General features: G+C 42.7%; 1 protein-coding gene across 7 annotated transcripts in view; it reads left to right on the top strand.

Annotated features, from left to right (window-relative positions):
* Positions 1–26,296, top strand: part of NPAS3 (neuronal PAS domain protein 3) — a 322,632-nt gene that overhangs the window by 178,078 nt on the left and 118,258 nt on the right. For all 7 annotated transcript variants that reach the window (XM_072115376.1, XM_072115375.1, XM_072115374.1 and 4 more), the window contains one exon: positions 21,126–21,208. In XM_072115376.1, coding sequence (XP_071971477.1) covers positions 21,126–21,208 — 83 coding nt within the window. The remainder of the gene's footprint in view (positions 1–21,125; positions 21,209–26,296) is intronic.

The raw sequence follows: 26,296 nt of genomic DNA, 5'->3' as shown, positions 1-26,296 counted from the left end.
CTTTTTAACCAGGCTTAGAAATGGGTGAAGCAACTAGATACTCAGTAGTTGAGGAGATACAGAGGAGGTTTAAAAGTTTTGGGAGCAAAGGTCCATTGGAAATTAAAGCAAATTAGCTTAGTACCTGAAGAAGGATTTCCATCACTTAAATGCAACCTCCAGTCAATATCCAGGCCATAAAATCTTGAAACGTGACCATAGACATTACCCAAATGACCAGCACATCAGTACAAGGCAGGGTATTAATTGGGATGGGTTATTGTGCAGTATTAATATTTTATTAGCTCTTATCCACTATGTTTATTCGTTTCTTTTGAATAAAGTTTTTATTTGCTTTTTAAAAAAGTATAGACAAACCATTTACAAACAAGGGACTTAATAGTTGAGATTTCACTCATTCCAACATGGTGGGAATTTTGTCTGCATCCCCCACCTTCCCCGAGCAATCATTGTCAAGATTTTTAGATGTCTGCTGGCAGATAGAGGGAGCCAGGCCTTCAGGTCCAGGATAAGACCACCCATCTGAAAGTAGAGAACCTATCTGGTGTCCTGAGTATTTAAACTAAGTTATCTCCACTATCATATGGGGGGAGTCAGGTTGTCTTGTCCAGCCCGGGACCACCTGAAGAAAAGAGCTGAACTAGCATATTGGATACTTAGAGGGAACCGGTCACCAGAAGATTCATTTTTAGCAGAGGACAGCAATGCAGATTGCAAAAAATGGTTTTAAAATCTTTGTAAGATAAAAAAGTATATAAATCTTTACCTGGCTCCTTGCTAGCACTGACAAGTGAGTCCCTGGGGCGTGTGGTCAAACGAGACAAATCCCTGTCTCCTAAAGTAAACCTGTCCTTATTATGCACCCTTTCTCCCTCCAGCTCCCTCCCCCTCTTCCTAATCTTGCTAAAAGCAGCAGGCAAATCTTGCACAGAATCGGTAGAACAATACCAATTAAAAGGTTGTAAAGAGTTGGGGGTCTTCCTAATAAATTGAGGCGAAGAGGTTTGGAGCTCAGTATTGGAGCTCCAGCCGTTATGAAGATGGGGCGGCTCCTTTATTTGATAATCTTTCTTTCCCGTTCTATGAAATGACCATGTTATGTGTGTAATTGTAGAATGAAACTTGTCCAATCTCCATATAGTGAGATGTAAATTGATTTAATGTGCAGTGTGTGCATACTTATTAGTTCACTCTGTATTCTCATCATCTCTTATTTCCAAGCAGTCTTCTAACTCCAAACCACATCAAGCTAAATCTTTGCATAGACTTATCTTCAAAGGGCATCTGCTATCTGATCAGTGATGTAAGCGCATGCATAAGATGTCCTAGCAAGCATCATTTCGTGCATCCATCCTCACCATGAGAGGCTCTTATAGCTTCATAGCTGCAGATGGTTAATTTCTTCTGAATAGATTCAATTTAATACTATTATAACTATCATAGCATCATGGACAGTACTGAATAATAGGGCAGCACGGTGGCTCGGTGGTTAGCATTACAGCCTTGCAGCGCTGGGCACATGGGTTCAAGTTGCAGAGTCAACATCTGCAAAGAGTTTGTATGTTCTCTTCGTGTTTGCGTGGATTTCCTTGGGGTCCTCCGGTTTCCTCCCACACTCCAAAACATACTGGTTGGTTGATTAGATTGTGAGCGACGGATTTGGCAAACTCTGTGCAGCGCTATATAAATAAAGGAATTATTATAATTAAGGCTGGGTTTAAATTACATTTTTTTGTATACACTCGGGAAAGCATAGTTCCTGCTTCCGTCTCGCCAGGATATGTCGCATTATTATTTGCATACGCTGAAAAAGGCAGGACTTAAAGGCGTAACAAGCTACTTCTTGCTCCCATCCTGCTCCCTCCAGCTGAGCAACGTATATGCTCATAAGAAGCAATAGTAGCCCATGAGGAGCGAGTGCAATGTATTAGCAAAGCAAAAAGGATCCATCGGCATCAGGCAAACGCAGGTTAACAATGAAAATTAATTGGGAATACATTAAAATCGATAGTTCCATGGAAAAAAGCAGGTAACGCGTTTCGGACCTAGAAGACCTGTAGTTACAAGCCAGTGAGCCGGCATAAGTAGGGATGAAGCACGTCAGCGGCCAAATGCCTATAGCCTGGATCACTGGTAATTTACATACAAGTGAAGGAGGTGTCCTGGGCGAGGTATCCCGCATAAGCATACAGGGGGATATGTCTGTGCCATACATTGTAATGACACATCGGAATCCTCTGACGTGTCCTTACAGTATATGGGAAAAAAAAGTAATGTAAACCCAGCCTTACATTGATGACTGTGTCTGGTACTACAGCTTGACCCAATAACATAAATGAGACAGCTACATGAAGGGAACAGCTACTTTTATAGTCTGGGTCAGTGTAAGGCTTACTATACACTTTTTTGGCCACAAACAGGGGATCCTTATCCTTTTTGATACCCACAAAAAAACGTGAGCATGAGACCTAATAAAGATGCAGCTTTTGCAGCAAGTTTTACAAAGTTTCGGTCCTCCTCCCCCCACTACAATATATTCCCCTTCCATCTCTGCTAGTATATTTTACTATAAGGTAAGAAGGAAATGTAAATACAAAAAGAGCCAACAGTTGCTGTTAGATTTGTATCAGCAGCAGCATTACAGCCGGCTGTGTGAAGGAGTTGCACAGACTCTACAGCAGCAAAAGAATCAGGGCACCTTAAGTAAACATTTAAACAAACTATAAACACTACGTTAACTATAAACAGCTTAATCCTGCACTTTAGAAGCAAATTAAGTCAAAATATTCTTTGCTAATAGACAACTGATTGATTAAATTCATGCTTAGACCCAGCCATACCATCAATGTGGGACATCTACTTCATTAATGTGTAGTCTACCGAAACAAAGACTTGCAGATGCAGCTACCTAGAGGTGGTTAATAGTAACAGAAATCCCATAGAGTCCCCTGTATTTAGTCATGTATAATTAATAAGAGGCTTTTTAATACTGTACATGTGAATGGGGCAGAGATTTCTAGCTGCATAGGAACATATCAAGGTATTCGAGTTCTTGTCTCTAAAGTTTCGGAGATGACCGATTAGTGACCTCTTTTCCTTTCTTACCCGATTTCAACCCAACTGAGAACTTGACAGCCCTTCTTGGGTGTGAGATTTACAGTAATGGAAGACAAAAGACATCGTAGAACGGCATCTGGGAGGTTGTGCTGATGGCGTCTGCTTAGGGAACAGATCAAGGAACAAGACTTTGTGGAAATTGTTGAAGAGAAACTGTCATGAAAATTAACCCACCCAAAATAAATACTGCATTATAAACTATGATTGAAAAGTATACCCTGATCCCTAAATGCTTCCTTTCCATGGTTGCAATGTTAAAATATCAGTTTGTAAACTTCTATGCAAATCAATGTTAATACTTGAGTCCAATGAAGACCTGCATATTCATGAGTTACTTATATTGCTCTTCCTCCTAGTTCCTGATTCATAAGTGTTACAGAACTGGTGCTATGTGGGATATTGAGTTAGAGCTCTTTTACGTCATTGGTCACTTCATGTCATGTGACTAGGGTAACATCATCTAAGATCCTGTTACATTTGCACAGTCTACCCCTTGTATGTATCTGATCACACGAAATCACTCCCCCATTCCTATCTTATGGAAGCCAGCGAAAATCCTGAGATTACCTAAGGGGTTGTCCAATGAGAAGTTAGTCTCATCCACAGGGGTTAAATTACTGATGGGACCATTCTGGATCACATGAACGGTTCCGTTGAACCTCAGTTGTATCCCAGATGAATAGAGCAGCCAGTTGCGCATGTGCCCTGCTGTTCTTTTCAAGTGCCAATTGTCATGATCTGGGACACTTCCAAAAACTAGTGAATAGAGCGGCAGTCCGTATGTGGGACTGGCCACTCTATTGTTTTGGGGTGCAACAGGGATACAATGTACCCCTGTTCTCATGATCTGTGGGGTGTCCCATCCCTCCACGTATCAACACCGATCAGCAAGTAAGCACCTATCACGTAAAGGGCTAAATTGTTGTCATTGGACAACCCCTTTTAATGTCCTTTTGTGGTAGTAGGACAGGGCTTGGCAATTAGACCCAGTGGTTGCCCATTTCCCAAATCTAAATCCCAAAGTCTATGGACTGTCTTTATATGTTATATATTAGAGGGATTAAAGGGGCTTATTTAGTAAGGGTCGCGGATCACACTTTCATCGGATTGTACGCTGTTTTCGGGGTTTGCCCAGGTATTTAACATATGTCTGCGCTGGGATTGTGTCGCATGCGATTGTTTTTTAGGCGCAGCTGTGCTGCTTTCATGTGACAGAAATCGGGGGGTAGGCTGTCAAACAATCCGACTGATTCGGACTGAGCACGGGTTTTAACTTTCAATTGTGTCGCAAGAACAAGCACTTAAATGCACCAGGAAGAAGAAGGTGCTCTCTGTCGGACCTGAGCAGGGAAGCGACACATGCAGGCTATCGGGCGCACAATCTTAGTGAACCGCGGTACAGTGCATTATACACGGACAATGCACTTTCGGGAAATTCCGTGGTTAGTAAATGTGCCCCCATGTCTATAGGTTGTGTTTTGGAAATTTTTGTGTTATTTTTTCATTAATGGGGTTGTCTTAATGCATAAAAACATAGCCAATCCTCTTATAATATGAAAGTAAATATAAAAGTGTACTAATTATCCCCTAATGTCCCCTAATCCCACGAAAAGTCACGTGATCGCGGGGGTTTAGCAGTCATAGCTCTCAGAAAAACTTGGCCGATCAGGGCAGCTTTACTAATTTTAGGAGGTTTGTTCTTAAGATGAATTTGTATGTAAGTCGAAACTGTATATATATATATTGGGGGTCATTTACTAAGGGCCCGAATCGCTTTTTTCCTACGTGTTTCCAGAATATTACCGTTTTTCCCTGAATTGCCCCGGGTTTTTTGGCGCACACGATCGGATTGTGGTGCTTCGGCGCCGGCATGAAAATGACGGAAATCGGGGCCCGTGGCCATCGGAATACCCGACGGATTCGAAAAATCACTGTATTTAAAAAAACCAGTGTCGCTTGACACGCACTTACCTGCACCAAGCCTAGCTTGGTGAACTCCAGTGAACTCCGACGGACTTCAGCGCAGCAGCGACACCTGGTGGACATCGGGCGCACTACCTTAGTGAATCGCCGGAAGACACGAATCAGTGTCAGAGAACCCACCGCTGGATCGCGAAAGGACCAGGCAAGTAAATGTGCCCCAATATGTTTATATATATATTATTTTTTTTGTATTTTTTTTTTCTAGCTCCTTTAAACTTTGTTTTCTGTAAGCCAATCTTCTTACTTTGTATTCCCAATTTCCAGCACAGCAAAGGAATATGTTCGTACTCCTCAGCTTGTGCAGCGCGTTCTCCCCGTATCACCTCTGATCACAGTTCCGTCCTTTGATTCTCAATATCTTTTCATTGGCTTCAGTTTGTTCCTGCGCTCTGCTTGATTGGTGGGCCGAGCCGAGGGGTTAAAGTGTCAGGATAATTGGCAAAACTAATTAAGCTGAAAGGGCAGCGACATTTTAATCAGAGACTTCTAAAAGGCAAAATGCAAATGTCCTGCACAGATGGACGTACTCTGAGCATCCTAATGAGAGCGCGGGTGGGGGGGGGGAGTGCGCCGGGATCGGTCAGTAAGAGGTGTGTGTCAACTTGTAGTCCTGTGATCTACCTACTGGAAGTGTCTACTCACATCAGCCCCGCTGTCTGACTCTATTTAGAAGGATGCCAACCTGGTGTGGAAGAAAATGATTCTTGGAATATTTTTCTTGGAATTGGTACAAATATCTGGAACCTTGGAAATTTCATACAAACATACTGTTAAGGCTTAGTTCACACTACCAACTACCAACCTCTGTCAACATATCAATTAAAAATCCCTTTGACATCAATGTAAATTTTATGTCACCTGTTATGTTCCTTTTAGACATTTATCATTTATCAATATGATGGTAGCCGCAGTACTTTTTCTCCGCTTGAAAAAACCGCATGGATAACAGATGCCAGCCGTACTAACCATAAATTTACATTGATGTCAATGGGATTTGACCTTCATTCTTTCCTTTTTTCAGCAGAGGTAAGAACGGTAATGTGAACTTAGTCTAAGTTGTCCATACACATAAGAATGATGATAGCAAACCCACCAGTTACACATACAGGGCTGGGCATGTTCAATATCAATATGCCTAATCCTCTCTTCTCATAGGAGATGAGCCCCCACCTGAGGTATTAGGCTGGGCCTTACCGAACATGGGGGTGAGGTAGTAACTTATGGAGCGTCAAAAGTGCCCAATTTTACTACTTTGTCTTTGTAGATGCCAATGAAATTCAGCTTTTAATAATTCCATTCGATGGAATAATAATACATTATTAGAAGTTAGTGAATCTTAAAGGAAATCCACCATCAAAATCCATCATGATAAACCAGGGACATTACTCATTGATCCCGGCACCGTGACTGTGGTAATCTTCTTATACTTGTTATCTGTGTCCTCCTTCATTCTAAAACTCAGCTTTAAAAATTATGCTAATGAGTCAGAAGGGCTATGGTAGTTGTTCCAAGAGCCCCTCTGTGCTGTAGTTTCACCGGCTGTTACAATGTGCTATTAATATGTTATCTCACGGCAGGAGGGAGTTTCAGCACATTGTGGCCCACAAAACCAGTGCACTATGTACTATGTGCAGTTTTCCTGTGGAGCGTGCAGGGGGCGCCAGATTCATCAACTGTTGCACATTCTTCATTAATCTGGTGCTCCCTGCACTGCTCTAAAAGTGTGCACCATTTTTTTTGGTGCACTTTGTTCATGCTGCAGAATTGTGACACAGTCAGAATTGTTGCACACGTCAGTAATAAACATGGCGCAAACTCTGACTAAGCAGTAACAGCCCCACAAGGTGCACATTTTTCTGTCTTTTCAGACAGGAAACTGGTGCAGACACTTTATAAATACACGTACAAGCAGTTTGCACGTTCTTTTCAGTGCAAAGTCAGACAGAAAACTGGTGAAAATGCTTTAATAAACGTGTACACATGGGAGGGGGAAGTGCTTCTGCACAGTGTAACAGCCTGTGAAACTACAGCACGGAGGTGCTTTTGTAAAAACTGCCATAGCCCTTCTGGTTTATAAGCATAATTATAAAAGTTGATTTTAGAAGGAAGGAGGCTATTTGTGCTTCCATCAAAAATTGGAAATAGACTATATTCACACTGACGCGTGCCCGCTGTACCGTAGTATGGCGGGCACACGTCTGCGCCGGGAAGAGGAGGAGGGGGTGAGCGTCACTCACCCCCGCCCCTCTCCATAGAGAAACATGGGGCACAGTTCCGTATTCCGAGGAATGATAGGACATGTCCTATCTTTCTCCCGGCTACGTAACGTTAGGGTGCCGCACCGTGTATGGGGGACGTATATATACGCTGTATATACGTCAGCCGTATATACCTCCCCCATACAGCTGTGTGAATGCAGCTTTAGGATGTGTACTGGGCTTTACTCAAAGCTAAACATTAATATGCCCAGACAAGAGAAGACGGACAACTTGTATGTACCAGAACCATATATTTAGACCACAAGTGTCATGCGCTTTGGTGGCTCCCACCAAAGAAGACATTGGACGGCAGCGGGCACAACATCAGGATGCATTTCCCCCCCCCCCGTGCCATAAGACACAATGGGTTATAAATGACCCCATCTGTATCTTTTATATATCTTCTTGCTGGTATGTTTAAAAAGCATTTAACATTTATTGGAACACAGAGATGAAACTCTGACTTCTGCCCTAATGCTCTGTAATTAATTTTTTTTTTTTTTTGTTGAAATGGTATTTATTATAGTCTTCATGTTCAGGCTTTATCTAATGCATAATGTTCATTCCCGGCCTCTAATTGCATTTAAATTAAAATTGTCCTAGCAGGGAGATGAATAGTCTGCGGCGCGCTGGAATCACTCAGCTGGGCCCGGGCAGGTTGGGCTGCAGAGCCGTTTGGAGCGGAGGTTGGGGGGGGGGAGCGTTGAAGTTCATTAATTTTTATTGCTCAGGTAGTTGGAGTAAAGCAGGTTATTTTCTGTGAAATTTATATTTATGTGTGTGTCGGTGGCCGAGCTATGATGAGAGGCCCAGAGGGATAAGCAGCTTTTATTTCAATATTTTCTTCCAGTGCCACTTGTTCCTATGGGATATGTGACATGTATATCTACATTGTTCTCCCTCTCTTTGCAGCTGTACATCACAACTTACCACAATACTTTGTTTGCCAACCTTAGTATTGCGGATAGCATGTTAATGATGTAAAAAAAATAACCAGCAAAAAGGACCTACTAGGATCAGACAACAAATCTGGGCCATTAAACTTATCTACTTTATATTTACCGATCCTGGAATCCATATAGATAATAATAATCCATTCTTCACTGACATCACTTCCTGCTCTGCAGTGATTGGCTAGCTCTGCTCTTTACTTCCTGCCCTGACCGTACCCTGTATGCGGTAAAATACTAATACTAGTTTTACTATATACTAGTTTTCTTATAGGTAACTCATAGGTAACCTATAGGAAACTTTCTTATTTATTTTCTGTGTGCGATACTAGTTTTAGGTCTATAAAGGGTTGTGACATTTTCTTAAAGGGGCATTTCCACAAAGACAAGATTCTTAAATATACTCAGGATAATAAAATAACACATTCTCTAATTCACTGTTATTAACAAAAATACAGCATTTCACAGATATCATTCCAACCTGTCTCTATCAGTCCTGGTGTTTACAATTTGGTTGTCTCTGGACCCAACCGTAAATCTTCTGACTATGGTTGGATTTTTTTCACGATTAGCTTCCCTTGTCTGCACACTGCAGTGCTCCCCTCCTGCATTGCAAGACCAGCTCAGACAGAGGCACTTCCTGACAGCAAGCAGCAGTGTGCAGAGACTTACGCTACAAGCTACAGACACATAAGTTCTTTATCCAAGGGAGGGGGAAGCATATAGCAAAGCTATATATAGGTGAGTTAGCAGAGCTGAGAGTGTCATATCCATCTCATGGATCTTATTATCTCTGATCTGTCTCATCTCTCTTTTTCTATGTCAGATACTAGTACAATCTTCATAAGCTAAATAAAAGTGTATATTAACCCTGTACCCTGATAATCTAAGCACATTGTCAGTACACAGCATCTCTTAGCAGAGAAGAATCATGAAGTGTTTGCTCAGAGAGTCCCCGCCCACACTCGAACTTTACACTGAGCTAAAACATCAATAAAACGGAGTAAAATTGTAAAGTAAGGGGTTAAAATTATCTTTATTGTGTAAACATCACTAGGGGATTGAAATTTGAGAACTTTCTTTTATGGGAAAACCCCTTTAAATATTTAGCATTACAATTTGGTACATAGTTTCATGTGTCTTCTTTTGTGTCTTGTTCACATATACTGGGTATCATTATACAAAAAGTTACAACAACCCAAAGGGGCAGATTTACTTACCCGGTCCAGTCGCGATCCAGCGGCGGGTTCTCTGACGCTGATTCGGGTCCGGACGGGATTCACTAAGGTCCGTGCGCCGATATCCACTAGGTCCGGGGTCCGCTGGAGTTCACCGGAGTTCACCTTCTATTTCTTGGTGCAGGTAAGTGCGTGTCAAGCGTCGTTTTTTTTTTTTTTTTATACGGCGATTTTTCCGAATCCGTCTGGTTTTCCGACGGCCACGTCCCCCAATTTCCGTCGCATGCATGCCGGCACCGAAGCGCCACAATCCGATCACGTGTGCCAAAAACCCGGCGCAAATCGGAAAAATTTGGGAAAATTTGGGCCCTTAGTAAATGACCCCAAAAATGTTCCTTGTGATGCACAGCTATGTGATGTGTTGTCCATGGTGCTGAACAGAGCTGAAGGCACTGGATCCATTCATTACGAACCTGCAGGAGAATTTCTGTGTTGAACACAGATATTACAGATTGCAGCAATCCGTATCTGAGACAATTCAGGTCTTCTTTGATCTGCTACATGGACACCTTCCCATTGGAAAACTTTGCCGTTGATCCAATATTTTGGCGTTCAAGATGGCAGCCTTGTTGTGGACATAACGTAAAAACTAAGGCACTCACCCATTACATCCTGCGGTATTTTTTTCTGCATTGCATTAAGAAGGGCACATCTGGGGGGAAAAGAAAGTAATACATTGCAGAAAAGAATTGAATTAATGATTGTTTTCCCAATATAGTGAGATCATAGGAATAGGGTATGGGGCAGGATCTGAAAATCCCTACCTATTGACAGATATAAGTTTCCTGCAGTCCCATTAACCTTGGACTTTGTAAATAAGATGGCGACTGATGGCTGGTTCAAGCAGCAGAATTTTTATTTCTTAAATAATTTTTATTCCACTACATTATAAATAATATATAATGGCTGGACCATTATATAAGCTCTTATTCCTCTTGTGTAATTCCCCTTCATCCTCATAGACTGTAGACTATCCAATGCCATCATCCCTTGGCACTGGTGACTAGAGACACGGCATTGGTCACTGGTATTGAGTAAAGTATATTTGCCACCGATTGCACTGATTATACCCACAAGCCGATAGTAGAAGCCATGATGAGCAATGACTGAGACGGTATATGGTGACAAAGAAAGTGGCATGATGTAGCATAAAGAGAGAGAGACAACAATCTGACACGGAGATCCCGGCTAGATATGTACACGCTGCAGCCACACCGGTCATGGAGACCACAGTGACGAGAACAGGTTATAGCCTAAGGGCAGGACGATTCCCAGCACCGTGCCGGTCATAAAGAATATGGGTTTTGTTACAGGAAAGAGGGCACCGTGCACAAAAGTCATTGGCCAGGACATGACACACTGTAAATCGAAGGGGGGAAGCGTTCCGTGGTGTACCGTGGTAACATTGTAATGGATTTAGTTAATCCATTGTGACGCACTTCTGTCTGGAAACTCCCTTGTGTGCGAGTGGATCCTGCTAGCGTGTTCTAGTGCAGGTTACTCTCTAATTACACTCAGGCAGCGCTTGTATTCCCTCGGCGCTGATATTTTTCTGCCTGGATGAGTTATCGTCTTGTTCGGCAGGATGGAACACCAGCCGCAGGTTGTTGCTGATTCCCCCTGTTTCCATCCACCCCCTCTGTGTAATGCACGCCTCCCTCTCTTCACCCCTGCACCGTCTGGAGCTGCAGCCGAATTGTCCATGACAGACAGCTCCATACCATCTTACACGCAGGAGCTATAGGTCTCAACGTCTCCTCCGAGGCTAAGGCATCTTCTCCTTGTGTGTAGAGGTGGTCAGCTGTCACCCAGTGCCGTGATCCTAAGCAAATGTCATGTCAGGGAGTAAATTGTTGTAAGGGACAAAGGAAAGATCTCTTGTATTTTTGTATCTTGCAAGAAAAATATGGGTTTTTTTTGCTAATATACTAAATGGCGTTTGTGATTTATTCTTTGTATGATTATTATTAGATATTAGTGGACCCAGTGGTCTGGTTCAGGTTCAGCCGCCTGACCGCCACATATAGCTGGATCTGCGTCCGATCAGCCAAATTGACACCCCTAGCAGCTAACCATGGCTAACCCGCTCATCTCCAATTATTACCGGTACTTATTATTTTACAGAATATTCCAGTTTTTCACGTTTTGAGAACCACCGTTCTGCACCCAGGTCTTCCAGGTTTAACAGTTCAAATATTTCATAAAAAAAAATATAGAAAGAGGAGGATCGATGAAAAACAAAGTTACATTTGTCTATATGGTCCTCCAGTTCCTGCACAGTTTCCAGCTATAGTCATTAATAAATAATAATTCATTAGTTTATATAGCGCACACAGATTATGCAGCGCTGCACAGAACTTGCCAAATCGGTCCCTGTCCCAATGGGGCTCACAATCTAATCAACCTACCAGTATGTTTTGTCATGTGGGAGGAAACCGGAGGACCCGGAGGAAATCCACGCAAACACAGAGAGAACTTACAAACTATTTGCAGCTGTTGACCTGGGTGGGACTAGAACCCAGTCATGGACCTATAGTTATTTCCAACCTGGAACTGGGTTTGTGGGTTTAGCTTGTGCTAGAGTGCATGTCCGACAGATATCTCTTCCTTCATACATGGGCTGCTGGGAATCAGGTCCATAATCATTGGATGGAGAGATCCTCTACCAGACCTCTACCAGGCATCTACTTATTTGGAAGGGAACGAAAAGATTGGGCAAGTTAATCCCAACATGCCCAATCCTTATCACCACTGTATGGACTGGCCCTATACATATTGGATCATCTGAACCCAAATAATTATTGAACTCCTTTCATCTGATTTGTATTGGGGGAGATTTCTAGTAGTTATTTGAAAATTGTTTTGTGTTGAAACATGATACAATGTCCAAGATTTGAAATAAGCCTCTTATTTTATGGAATGTACATACAAAAGTGGGATGTTCCATACGGACAGGTATACATATTATTCAGTGTATTTTACGTCCATGTCTAATATTTTCCCATCTATCTAAATGATATATGAGTCGGTATATGTCTACGACCACACACATAGGTAGCTCCAGGGTTGTGGCAGCACCTCTCAGGGATGTTGTCCCCTCTGTACTAGTGTGAGAGCACCTGTCAGCCGTCCCCTCTGCGGACCCTCTTACATGACAGGTAAGGGGAGCACTCAGACATGGTCTTATTGTATCCATTAGAAATCAGAGCCATGGCGTGGGCTGTAGTTGGTAGATGTAGGAAGCTGGCCCGGTCTGCAGGTCACGCTTCAGAGACCCAGGAAGGAGGGGTAGAAGGGCAAGGTGCTGCTGTCTGCTCACTCAACTGGATTTGAGCAGCTCCATCCTCACATTCAGGTGTCAGGAATATTTCCACTGGAGGCTCCCATCACTTTATATTCTGTCCATAACTTGACCGACCAGTTCTGCTGACACCAAACTGTAAGGTATTCTATATACAGGGGTATAAGTCCAACTGGAAAACAGAATTCTTCAATATTACATGATCTTTATATCTTGAAAATACAGGATTATTATTATTATTATGTTTTATGTGCATTATGTTTATGGACTTTTCTTTGTTTTTTATATTGGACTGATCTGTAATATCCCATTTGAATGTCATCTAGGCAAATAAGCAATACTCTTAGCATAACAAAACTACGGCATATCATTACTACTTTTGGGATAAAGCTTATGTGTTCTCCCATTGGTCAGTGCACTTCTGGCTTTTTAGCTATCCATGAAGCATATAAAAAAATTTGTGTTCATGTCAGCATCTCCTCCAATGCCTTGCGCTAAATGGGTCCCTTTAACTATTCATAATATATATTGAAGTACATTAAGGGGAAATTTATGAAGACTGGGATTTTAAACTCCAGCCTTAAAATGCCCCGTCCAACGCTCCGGCGTCCGGATCTGCTGAGAGGCTCTGGTCTAAAACAGGTCCCAGTGTAAACCATAGTAAAAGCGGCTGCCCAGACCATTTTTCGTCCTGCACTTGTTCGAACTGGCGGGGACGAGGATATTTTTCATGCCTGAAGGAATAAAAAACTCCCCCATTAATTCTAAAACTTTGACGGGTTTCTGTAATTCCTGTATGTAAACATAGTGAATGGCCAACGCACACCATAGACCAGATTTTCTCATATAAATACATATAATTTTCTCTTTTACTGCAGTGAGAAGTGTTTCTGCAAAGAGAAACAGCAGATAGATAAGGAGAGGAAGCTAAAGATTAAAGGGGTTGGCTGCTCTTTTACATAAGTTGCTCATATGCCTTTGCTGCCTTGTGAATGTTCATCACGTGATTCAGCAGTCCTGATACTTACTTTTGTACTGCCTGCAGACTCTCTATGCTTCTTTGTTTAGATGAGCTGTGATGAATAGGACGAGCTGTAGCAGGGGAGTTATGACTCGTCCTGCTCACTCCCTTTCCCCTCTTTCTGCCTCTGTCATTGAGGATGGACTGTGATAAGAAAGATACAGTGGGAGATGCCATAAAGTTGGAGAGAGAGAGGGCATCTATGTGTGTATACAGATGGCAGCATGTTGACAACAGGGAAAGGCTGAAGCCATCAAAGGAAGTAAAGACTAATGTACATAGAAATGCCTAATGGAAGAGATTTATTAAAAAGTGGCCAACCCTTTTAATGCATGTTGAAACATTTAATTCATCTCTGTAAGACTATTCAGTTACTGTAAGGAGTTAGGTAATTAGACTCTTTATCAGCTTCTCCTTATGTATCAGCTCTCAGGATGGAAAGCTGATTTATACAAGAAGAAAGGGGGGGGGAGATTTTACTTTACTAAAATATATTACAAAATTTAGCATTATCATCCGTACTACTGATTTATTTCATTTTTTTAAGTTAAACTTTCTGAATGTTCAATTATACGTTATGGAGATGATCAACACATATGCATTAAACATCATTTCCTAAAATCTGGACACAGAAACTACACAATAGTTTAGCTACGTTTCAGTCTGAGATTCCATGATTTCATTAACGTTTCCATTGTCGGCTTCCTAAAACCAACCATGTTTCTAGCCATTTCAGCAAAATAAAAGACATACTTTTAGCTTTGAAGTTGTTGCTTTTTCCCGCAGTCCTTCTGCAGTTCCTAAGTAAATTGTCTATTGTCTGTGGCGCACAATATCACACATTGAAATCCTGATGTTCTCATTGTCAGATATACTGATGGGGTAAGCTTTTTCTCTCGAGTGCTTTTGCTAATTGTTAGCCCGGAGCAGAAAGGTTACATGTGCTTGCATACTTTTTGGATGACGACACTGCACCCCCTTTCTGAATTCCTTTCCCGGTCTCCAGGCCGCCCCACACTTGTGTACTGTGAGGGCAGAACAAGTTGCTTAGTAACTTCAAGAGCTAAACATCTTTCCCATTCATAGGGAGATGCTCCATGTGGAGGGAAGCGGCGGGGGGTGGTGGCTGATCCGGGTAATGTGATGGGGCTCTCACACTCCTGAACGAGCCTTGTTCTCTTTATAGGATACTAGTTCTGCCATAGTCCCATGGCTTCTACCTCCAACGAGGACAAGGGCATCGTGGAGGGCTGGCACCGCGCAAAAGAAAAACCTGGTGTAGAAAAAGTTCTGGAAACATAAAAGTTGCCAGAGAAATAAAGTACACACAATTCAAAGAGATTTTTTTTTTTTGGATGACACCGAGAGGTTTGTGGGTAATACAAAGAGACATGCTGAAGCTCTACGTGAAGTCATGCGGGAGGAAGTTCTGCAGATTTTTTTCTGGATTTATGGAATTCAATGCGAGTGCTATAAGACTTTATGTCAAACCTGTTGCCAGGAAAATGCATTGTAATCTGCAGGCAGCACGTTATACAGCAGGAGGAGCTGAGTAGATTGTACATAATGTTGTATACACAGGAAGAATGTTATAGAGTAGGAGGAGCTGAGTAGATTGTACACAATGGGGCACATTTACTTACCCATCCTGTTGCGAACCCCACCGTGTGTTGTCCGACGTGGATTCACTAAGATCGTGCGTCCAATTTCCTGCATGTGTTGCTTCCCCCACTGAAGTCCGCCGGAGTTCACCATCTTCTTCCCGGTGCATGTGAGTGCTGATCTTGCGACACAATTTCCTTTTTAAATTCCGCAGTTTGTCGGAATCAGTCGTGTTGTCCGACGTGTGCCCCCCCCGGATTTATGTTGCATGCAAGCCGTCACAATCCGATCGCGTGCAACAAAACCCCCTTTTAAATGCGGAAATCCGACGAAAATGTGGTCCGCGGATCCTTAGTAAATGAGCCCCATTGGGGCAAATTTACTTACCGGGTCCTGTCGTGATCCCAGATTCGGGCAGTCCAACGAGGATGAAGTCCAGCGTGATTCATGAAGATTGTGCGCCTGAGTTCCTGTATCCTTCGCTACCCCGCCGAGGTCTGACGGAGTTCACCTTCTTCTTCCCGGTGCTCGTAAGTGCGTGTCTTACGACATAATTCTAAATGTTAAATCTTTCGCGTTGTCCGAATCTGTTAGGTTGTCCGACCACCACCCCCTCCCAATTTTTGTCGCGTGCAAGCCGGCGCCGATGCGCAAAAATCCCGGGGCAATTCGGTGCAAAACGGAAATCATCCGGAAACCCGACGCAAATGCGCTCCACGGACCCTTAGTAAATGTGCCCCAATGTTGTAACTGCAGGAGGAGCTATGTTATAGAGCAGGAGGAGCTGAGCAGATTGTATATAATATGCTATCTGCAATATTACAAATTTACAAATTACAATGATATGTCCTGCATTCAAGCCATAGGCTGCAGTGGTCACATGTCAGTACTGGATTGGGATGGACAGCGATTGTCCAGGAGACTGCAGCAGATAAGCCTTTTCTTAAGAATTTGCTCAAAGAATCTTGAGAACACAAATTTTTCTTTTAATTTTGACCAATCCATGACAATATCTAAAAAAAAATTTCTGCAGGTGTTGGAGAATTTTCTGTTGAGGCAATTGATCCAATAGCTGTGAACATACTAATATAATAAGTCATGTATTCCTGCAGAACAGTCGGATTGGACAGAAGGGCCAGGATTACACGGTCCGGTCTGGGAGTAGATGGGCCGAGCAGTTCTGATCTCTCCGTCAGGTTCTGTGTGTGACTGGCGCTGGCTGACAGATACACACACTGGCTCTTTCACACAGTCAACATGCTTCAGGGCAGACAATTTACATCTGAATGATTCACATTTGCATATAATGCATCCGATCTGCATATATCAGATCTCATCTGCATATGAAATGCATGCTGGTGGCCCACCAGTGGCTGAAGCCCAGCTTCTGAGATCAAGGTCATAGTGACAAGGTCATAGTGCAGGAGGGGCGGTGTATCCCCGGAGAGTGATGAGGATAGCCCTTACTATGGCTCATGTTTACACTTCCTGTGTACCATACACCGAAATTATTTGTACTCTAGCAAGGGGCGTATCCCATAATTTTACCGAAGCACCAAGTACAATAGCGTTATAATAGTCTACAACATGCACATAATAAGGTCCATGAAATATAATATGTCACAGTACAGGAATAATACACAGTGATGTCACAGTACAGGGATAATACACACAGTGATGTCACAGTACAGGGATAATACACACAGTGATGTCACAGTACAGGGATAATACACACAGTGATGTCACAGTACAGGGATAATACACACAGTGATGTCACAGTACAGGAATTATACACACAGTGATGTCACAGTACAGGGATAATACACACAGTGATGTCACAGTACAGGGATAATACACAGTGATGTCACAGTACAGGGATAATACACAGTGATGTCACAGTACAGGGATAATACACACAGTGACGTCACAGTACTGGGATAATACACACAGTGACGTCACAGTACTGGGATAATATACACAGTGATGTCACTGTACAGAGATAATATACACAGTGATGTTACAGTACAGAGATAATCCACACAGTGTTGTCACAGTGCAGAGATAATCCACACAGTGATGTCACGGTACAGGGATAATCCACACAGTGATGTCACAGTACAGACATAATACACACAGTGATGTCACAGTACAAACATAATACACACAGTGATGTCACAGTACAGACTTAATACACACAGTGATGTCACAGTACAGACATAATACACACAGTGATGTCACAGTACAGACATAATACACACAGTGATGTTACAGTACAGAGATAATCCACACAGTGATGTCACAGTACAGAGATAATCCACACAGTGATGTCACGGTACAGGGATAATCCACACAGTGATGTCACAGTACAGGGATAATACACACAGTGATGTCACAGTACAGAGATAATACACACAGTGATGTCACAGTACAGAGATAATACACACAGTGATGTCACAGTACAGGGATAATACACAGTGATGTCACAGTACAGGGATAATACACACAGTGATGTCACAGTACAGGGATAATACACAGTGATGTCACAGTACAGACATAATACACACAGTGATGTCACAGTACAGGGATAATACACACAGTGATGTCACAGTACAGGGATAATACACACAGTGATGTCACAGTACAGGGATAATACACACAGTGATGTCACAGTACAGAGATAATACACACAGCGATGTCACAGCACAGGGATAATACACACAGCGATGTCACAGTACAGGGATAATACACACAGTGATGTCACAGTACAGGGATAATACACACAGTGATGTCACAGTACAGGGATAATACACACAGTGATGTCACAGTACAGGGATAATACACACAGTGATGTCACAGTACAGGGATAATACACACAGTGATGTCACAGTATAGGAATAATACACAGTGATGTCACAGTACATGGATACACAGCAATGTCTGGGTAAGGAACATGCACAGAAAATCATCATGGACCTCTCCATCTCTTTGAACACTTACACATTCTGTGATCCCGCTGGTATTTAGCATCACCACATTTGTTTTGACACAGGCAGAATCATCCTTCCACCAAGCGCTGATGTTCTCCTCCTACACCGCATAATATCATGAATGATTAGACTGAGATTTGTGACTGACAAGACAACGAAATCTCGGCTGTAAGCCGCAGTCTTGTATTTCCAAGCCGTAGTCATTTCATGAAAGCATCCAGAGTCTTCCAAGGCAGCCGCATGTAACGTCTGAAAACCCATGCCGCTAACACTCAACGTGTTTGGCCTACAACTTGTCTCGACTGGTACTGGCTAAGGACATGCGGCGTCGTGACCCCCCCTCGTCACTGATGAGCTTATAATCAGATTTCTTCTTCTTTCCAAATGATAATTTGATAACCAAGTAAATTGGATGAGTTGGAGACGGATTTGTTTTACTGTAGTTTTTTAATTAAAAGGAAAAAAAAATTTGAAAAAAAACTTTTAATGAACTAATTTTAATTTCGGTATCTCGCGACGAGCAGGTTAATTACACCTCGTTAATCAGGACTTGGCACCATGGCACTCAGGTGTCACGTTGAATTTAGAGTAATATGGAATGAACCGCTCGCCTTTGCTTCTCCCAAGGTCCAACCCTCCCGAGCTTCTCCTGGCATTTAAAAAACGGCCTAAAATCCGCAAATAGAGAGCCGAGCGCTCCGATCCCGCTGCCAGAGCCTCACGACACAGATAATCAATCGCTGAAGGACGGTTGATGTAGAAGACTCACCACATGGATATTAAATTACTGAACAATGGTGGCTGCCGAGGGCCCGATGTTCATTTACTGGATTACATGGACTTTCAACCGCAAGCCAATATTCAATTACCTGTCTTCAGGACTACATGGAGGAGGATGACCGTAGACACTGGTTACACTGCCCGGCTGATGCATATGGCTCAAGTCTTTTATAGAAATTGCTTTGTTTTCTTATTATTAAAGGAAACTTACTATTACCGATCTACCTAATAAAGTAGATCCGGTGGCAGGTTCATCTATGGTACAGCAGCCCAATCCGGTTTTTAGTTTATCCTTTAGCGCCCCCGAACATTAGAAATCTTTTATCATATAAATATGCAAATTATCTTACGAGGCTGGGGTGGAGTAGCCACACTGTGGAGCGGGAGCTTAAGCTATACCACGCCCATGCACAATATCTCCGGCTTCTCAGTTGAAGCGCTGCGCGCTTTCGGATCCAAAGCCGGAGCTACTGTGCAATCACAGAACTTCGGCTGCTCAGACGAGTGCAGCTGTGCGCTGAAGACAGGAGGAGGAGGGATTCAAAGAGGCTACTGGGACATGGAGTAGCCATGCCATGGAGTAGCCACATCATGGAGTAGCCACGGTGCGGGAGATATGGCTACTCCATGCCCCAGTAGGCTTTTTGAATCCCTCCTCCTCCTGTCTTCAGCGCATAGCTGCACTCGTCTGAGCAGCTGAAGTTCTGCAATTGCACAGTAGCCCCGGCTTCGGATCCAAGGGCGCGCTACTGTGCATGGGCGTAGAGTAGCTATAGCTCCCTCTCCACAGCGCGGCTACTCTACGCCCTAGTAGGCTCGTAAGATTATTTGCATATTTATATGATAAAAGATTTCTAATGTTCGGGGGAGCTAAAGGGTTAGCTAAAAACGGATTGTGGGTCTGTACCATAGATGAACCTGCCACCAGATCTACTTTATTAGGTAGATCCATGATGGTAGGTTTCCTTTAAGTGAATAAAGTTACACTATAAATTCCCAAAAATATTTGATCATTCTTAGACACTGTATAGCCGGCAAACAATGGATCCATGGTCTTTTTTTTTCCCCACAAATTTGCGGCCGCATGTACTTACCCATAGACGGCAATAGCGACATGGCGGGAATATATGTGTGGCACCGATACGGGCCACACACCGCAAAAAGATTGAGTTTGCTCTATCTTTCGGTCTGTGTGTGGCCGTGAGCTGCTGCTTTCTATGGAGGGAGGAGGGGTCACCTCCTCCTCCTCTCCAGCACACGGTGGTATGCCCGCACAGCAGGCATACCGTGTGTGTATGTACCCTAAGTGATATGCTAATACAGGCCAAATTTGGATGAGACATGTGAGTCACCCATATTTTTCATGTTCCCATAGCTTTATTGAAAGGCACTGGCTGCAAGCATGGGAAGATATAGGAATTGCTCAGAGTTTTCTACAGCATACTACAGCTTGACATCCACGAAAACAACATTCGTGCGCATGTAGCAGTTGTAAGTCCATATCAGAATGAAATGCACAGGAGAGGCTATGGCCTGCGCCTCATGCACGGTGGACAGATTTTTAGCCCACTGCGAAGGGAAAAGATTGGTTTGCTCCAAGGAAGTTTGGAGGGGACTGAAATCATTTCCAAATATCCTTGTTTCCGAACACGAAAAGTAAAAGATATCCAAAAAGTAAAATACAATAGAAGTTGTAAACAACGAGTACGGATTTTATATTGTTTTGTGTAATGTAAGTGGGAGATTGTTAAATGTCTTCGAATCTATAAGGAAAATTCTGAAAAACCAATGCTGAAAGTCCTGTAGTACATCCGATCCAGTGTTATCTGCTGTAGCTATGAGCCCTCTATAGTATGATAAATGTGTGACTCCTTTCATGTCTCTTTAGTTATAGGATCCCAGAGGAGGAGAAGTCCCAGCTCGGTGGCCATTGATGTCTTTGAGTCTCATCTTGGGAGTCACATCCTACAGGTACAAAACATTCTTTATGTCATATGCTGAAAATATAGACAGGACACTGTTGGGTTTCATCAAAGTATAATTACCAGAATCCTAAACGATCATAAAATTTATAATGTAGATGTTTCACAGTTAAAGAAATTTTCCAGTTTTTATCTGCCTGGTTATGGTTTCTTTGATAGTTGTTTTTATTCCTTTTTAGGGTTAAGTTTAAAAAAATTGAAGTATGATTTGTTTTTGTTTTACCTTTTCTGGTGCATTTTTATCAATTTTAATTAATAATTAAATTTCTTAGAAATTACTTTGTAGATGGTTAATCTATGACGATAACTACAGTAGCTTCCAGTTTTTTCACCGATGTAGACTTTTTTTTTGTAGTGTGCCATTAGCATAAGCCGTACAATATGAATGTTAGAGCCAGTATGTTTTTACCTCCTTATAGTTTGTTACTTTGCTTGTACTATATGGACTCTATTGTCTATCGTTTAGGTGTCCACTTGATTTATCCAGCAGTATTGTTCTAGATTGGATTTTGGTTGAGCGGAACTGGTTTCTTATGGTGGGACCATGCCAAAAATGGCCTCATATTGTCTCATGTTTTCCCAGAAGAACTGTGAGATCAGGTTGTGGCTACGAGGTCTGTCGAATTACATTTAGTGGGTATCCTAAGACTTCATATGTAACTTCCGTTTTTGGAGAAGACAACTTGACTTGAACCTATAAACTGCCTCCACAACAATTTATAACCTGAAAGATATTTGTAATGTTGTACCCATCCGTCAATTGAAGCAAGAAGTTTTTTGAAAACTTCTTTGAAAAACTCCCATGCCTTATGAAAATCATGCCCCAATGTTTGCTACGTGTCCCTGGAACATCTAAGTGTCTTGGTCAATCTTAGACAAGACAACACCTAGAGGTGAGAAGCGGTGCCTAGGTTGTGGTGCTTTCCTGTGTAGTCAGAGTTATCAGTTTTGGTTTGTGAGTTGACTTCAGGTTAATTAAGATTGGTACGTGTGCAAAACCAAATTTATAACTATGCCCATGGGCATGGGGCAATTAGCATACTTGTTTTTTAGGTCTACGTCAAACAATGGGCCTACAACAGACTTGGGCTACATGCACTCAAACATAGAATTTGTCCAAGTGCTATCCGTTTCTTCGGGGCTCATCCACGTGGCCATGTTTTCCACATCCCTTTGTTATAAGCCCAAGATTTTAGAGCAGGGCCTATTCCTACCCATGTTGGTGTCTCGGGCAATCTGTTCTGCTATCATCGGCGCCCGAGTCAACCTCATACCTTGACACACAAGCAGCAAACAAAGGATCTGTTGTTATTGGCCCAGAATGCACAGGTTTGTGTCCAGGTAGACTAATTGTAGATTGACCAGGACACTTAGACTGTCAAAATACACCCAGCAGACACGTAGAGGAGTTTTCCAGGCTCCGTTCTGTGTGTAGTGGCATAACCAAGTCAATGCAGCTTCACGCCATTCAAATAATTTGGAGCTGATCTGCAGTAACCTGCTCTGACCACTACGCAAAGAACGGAGCTGCTAATTTTTAACTTTTTTTTTTTAATTAAGTGCCCAGAACCACTTTCTTTGGTAGTGACAGGTGTCGGACCCCACCCATTAGATATTGATGGCCTATTCTGTATTCATACATTATCAATATTTTTTTTGCATCCAGAACCACTTTTAGGTTTCTAAATATGGTTTGTTAAGGACATGTGAGAATGAGGCTATAATGACTAGAAAGATTTTCACATCATAACTGCTGATCGGAGCACTTTATAGCAGTCTCTTGAAATTATTATTTCCCACCAATATATTCTGTATGCGTTTTGTGTTCTTATAAAGTTTTGCATTTTATTAAACATCAATAACCCCCCCCCCCCTCGCTCTTGTGACTTTTCTCCAACCGCACTTCAGCAAAGCATAGTCTCTTGTTTGGAAGCCTCCGTCTCTTGGATATACACTTAATTTAAATCCTTGATGAGATTGCATGGAGAGACGTGTGAGCGCCGCGCTTGTTCCTGCGGTAAGACCAGATCTCTTGTGGGATGAAGGTGGTTTGGGGTGAGGACAGGGCAGGGGTGATTTAATTGATGCTAATTAATCACCGGCACGGTTATGGAAAGTGTATGATACACTACATCATCTATATACTTGTTTGCGTTGCAAAGCTTGTATTCTTCTGAATATCTAATTTTGGTGAAATAGGTTTAAGCTCGGTAAAGGGTTAATTCAGCATCGCTCTTTCACCGACACCTCTGATCAATTGGTAGATGAATGGATGGCTGCAGCCCCGGCACTGACATTTAAACCAGGCATCTGCCTGTGATTGATAAAGTCCCGCAGGCGGCCATCACCGCTGGGAGGACAGGAATAGGAGGATTCATAGGACTGAGTATCCTTATACCCCATCCTAGCGGCTGGACGGGATAATGCATGCAGACCCCAGCACATTTCTCATGATCTAGAAGATGATTTCTTTTGTTCAGCAAGACAGGGGTAAGAGCATTTATATAATTCTCCTGTGTAAATCCACAGATATCACATTACAGTATTGAGAAAAATCAGTGGAACAATGCAAGTAATTGCGGACTTAGTCGTCACAAAATCTATTCTACTATAGTCTATACTCTAAACTTTGCATCCGACCTTCACTGCAAGACAAAGCAGAAGGTTTGTCCAGTATCCGGGTCAAAAAAGACGACTCTTTATTTGAAAACTTTAAAAACATTCTGGTGCCATTGCCCAGTCGCGTTTCGGATCGGCCTTCGACCTTCACTGCAAGACAAAGCTGAAGGTTTTTCCAACATCCAGACAAAAATTTTCTTGATAAAAGAAATGATAAAACATCACTTTATTCGAAAACTGTAAAAACATTCTGGCGCCATTGCCCTGTCACATTTCGGATCAAGATTCGACCTTCACTGCAAGACAAAGCTGAAGATTTGTCCAACATCAAGACAAAAATGTTCTTCATAAAAGAAAAGATGAAACATCACTTTATTCGAAAACCTTAAAAACAAGATGGGCACCATTGATCAGCGCATGTGTTTTGAACCAACATGGTTACATTCACACTGACGTATGTGGGACGTATATACGGCTGATATACGTCCCCCATAGACGGCAATGGCCGCACGGCGCCCAACGGGAGCGGTACGGTGCAGCACACGTGCGGCACCTTACCTCTCCGTACCCCGGAAAAAGATAGGACATGTCCTATCTTTCTCCGTAGTATGGCGCCGTGCGCCATATCTTCCTATGGAGAGGGGCGGGGGAGAGCTGCGCTCACCTCCTCCTCCTCTCCCTGTGCGCTGCCGTTGCCCGCTACTGTACGGTATGGCGGGCAACGGCAGTGTGAATGCAGCCTTAGTCGAAGCCTCACTGAAAGAATATTATTTGTACTTTCCAGATACTTCTTTACCATTTTACTCCCCACAGTTTAGGTCCTATCACGGCATGAAGTGCCACGCAGAATACTCACATCTAGTATCCCCAGGGCCCCGAGCCACAGTCAGAATTGGCAAATAAAATGCTGTTTACTTGCATGCCCAATGCTGCTCGCTGGTCTCATAGTAGCACTATGCTTGAAGCAAGTGCTGTACTGCATGGGGGATTGCAGTGGTGTGTGCCCACGCTCCTCCGCCCCATTCTCAAGATGACACCCTCTATGAACAAGTTATCGCAAATCCACAAGATTTTAAAATTATTGGTAAAATATGCATTGTTTTCAATAGCCTTAAAGGGATCCTGACAGAAATTGACCTAACAAACCACTGCCAGTATGTTGTCAGATGAACACCTTCCAGATTATCTTTTTTGTCATGGCCCAGTATGATAGCATCATCTGGAGATTGTACTTTGAATTAAAGTGGTTGTATAATATTAAGAAGGCGCTGAAGTCAAGCTCTCCCCACCTTAGAACACCCCTCTGCTGTGTACCATCATGTACCAGACTTTAGGAGATCAGGTTATGATTCTCATGGACACAGGAAGTGAAAGAGGCAATCTGGGCAAGGAGAGCTTGACTTCAGTGATGAGCTCTCCACCTCCCTGAATTTATGCAACCAATTTACATCTTGCTGATTTCCTGGGTGATGGCACCACACTGGGACGTGAGAAAAACAATGGGGCACATTGTTCAAAATATATAACCCTGCAAAGCTTTCCAAAGAATTAGCCAGGGGCGTAACTACAGCAGCTGCTTTGGGGCCTGCAGTGGCAGGGGGCCCAGGCAGCCGACCGGACACTCTAAAGAATAAAGGATGTGCACCATTATTACACGTGCATGAGTGTATAAATGTGTGTATGTGTGTAAGATTATGTAAATGTGTATGAGTGAGGAAGTATGGGTGTGTGTATATATATATATATATATATATATATATATATATATATATATATATATATATGTTTTGTGTGTATGTTTTTTTTAAGAGTAGAGGCGGGGCCAGATCCAGAAGTCTGCTATGGGGCCCTGCCTCTCATAGTTATGCCCCTGGAATTAGCGGATACTATCCAAGACGGCATATACCTCTGGGGGTGTGTCTTTGTGTGGCGTATGGAAATAAAGGTTACTGCCCCCTTAGATAGCAAACCTAATATACAATCTGGAGGCTGTATCTTTTCATTGTTCCCCTCCCGGCATCAAGCCAGGAGGGGAACAGGAAGATACAGAAGGGGTAGATGCCAATGGAATAACGCAGAGCAAGAAGTGAGTCACCCCAGAGGATAATGACTAGCTCTAAATACAAGATATATGGAACACTAATGGGGGCAAAATTGGATTGTGTGACCCAACCTACAAGGGACATTTTACAGTACTAAAAGCAAAAATTTTCAGGCAGGACATCTACCGCTAGGATGAAGGATTGTAAGCCAAGCACACTGACATACTAATGTGTGCCCCTCTAGCAAGATCTGCTCTTCTTTAAGCTTCCTATAGCCTTGTTTTTAAGAAAAAAAGTCTTTAAAAATCATGCAAATGAGCCTGAGGGGCTCCAGGCTCCATTAACACTTATGTAGCCTGGAGCCCCACAGGCATATTTGCATAATTTTAAAAAAACCATGGCATAAGAAGCTAAAA

This window comes from Engystomops pustulosus, chromosome 7 (assembly GCF_040894005.1).
Source record: "Engystomops pustulosus chromosome 7, aEngPut4.maternal, whole genome shotgun sequence".
Taxonomy (NCBI): Eukaryota; Metazoa; Chordata; class Amphibia; order Anura; family Leptodactylidae; genus Engystomops; species Engystomops pustulosus.
The sequence above is the reverse complement of the archived record's forward strand: the minus strand, read 5'-3'. Positions and strand labels throughout refer to the sequence as shown.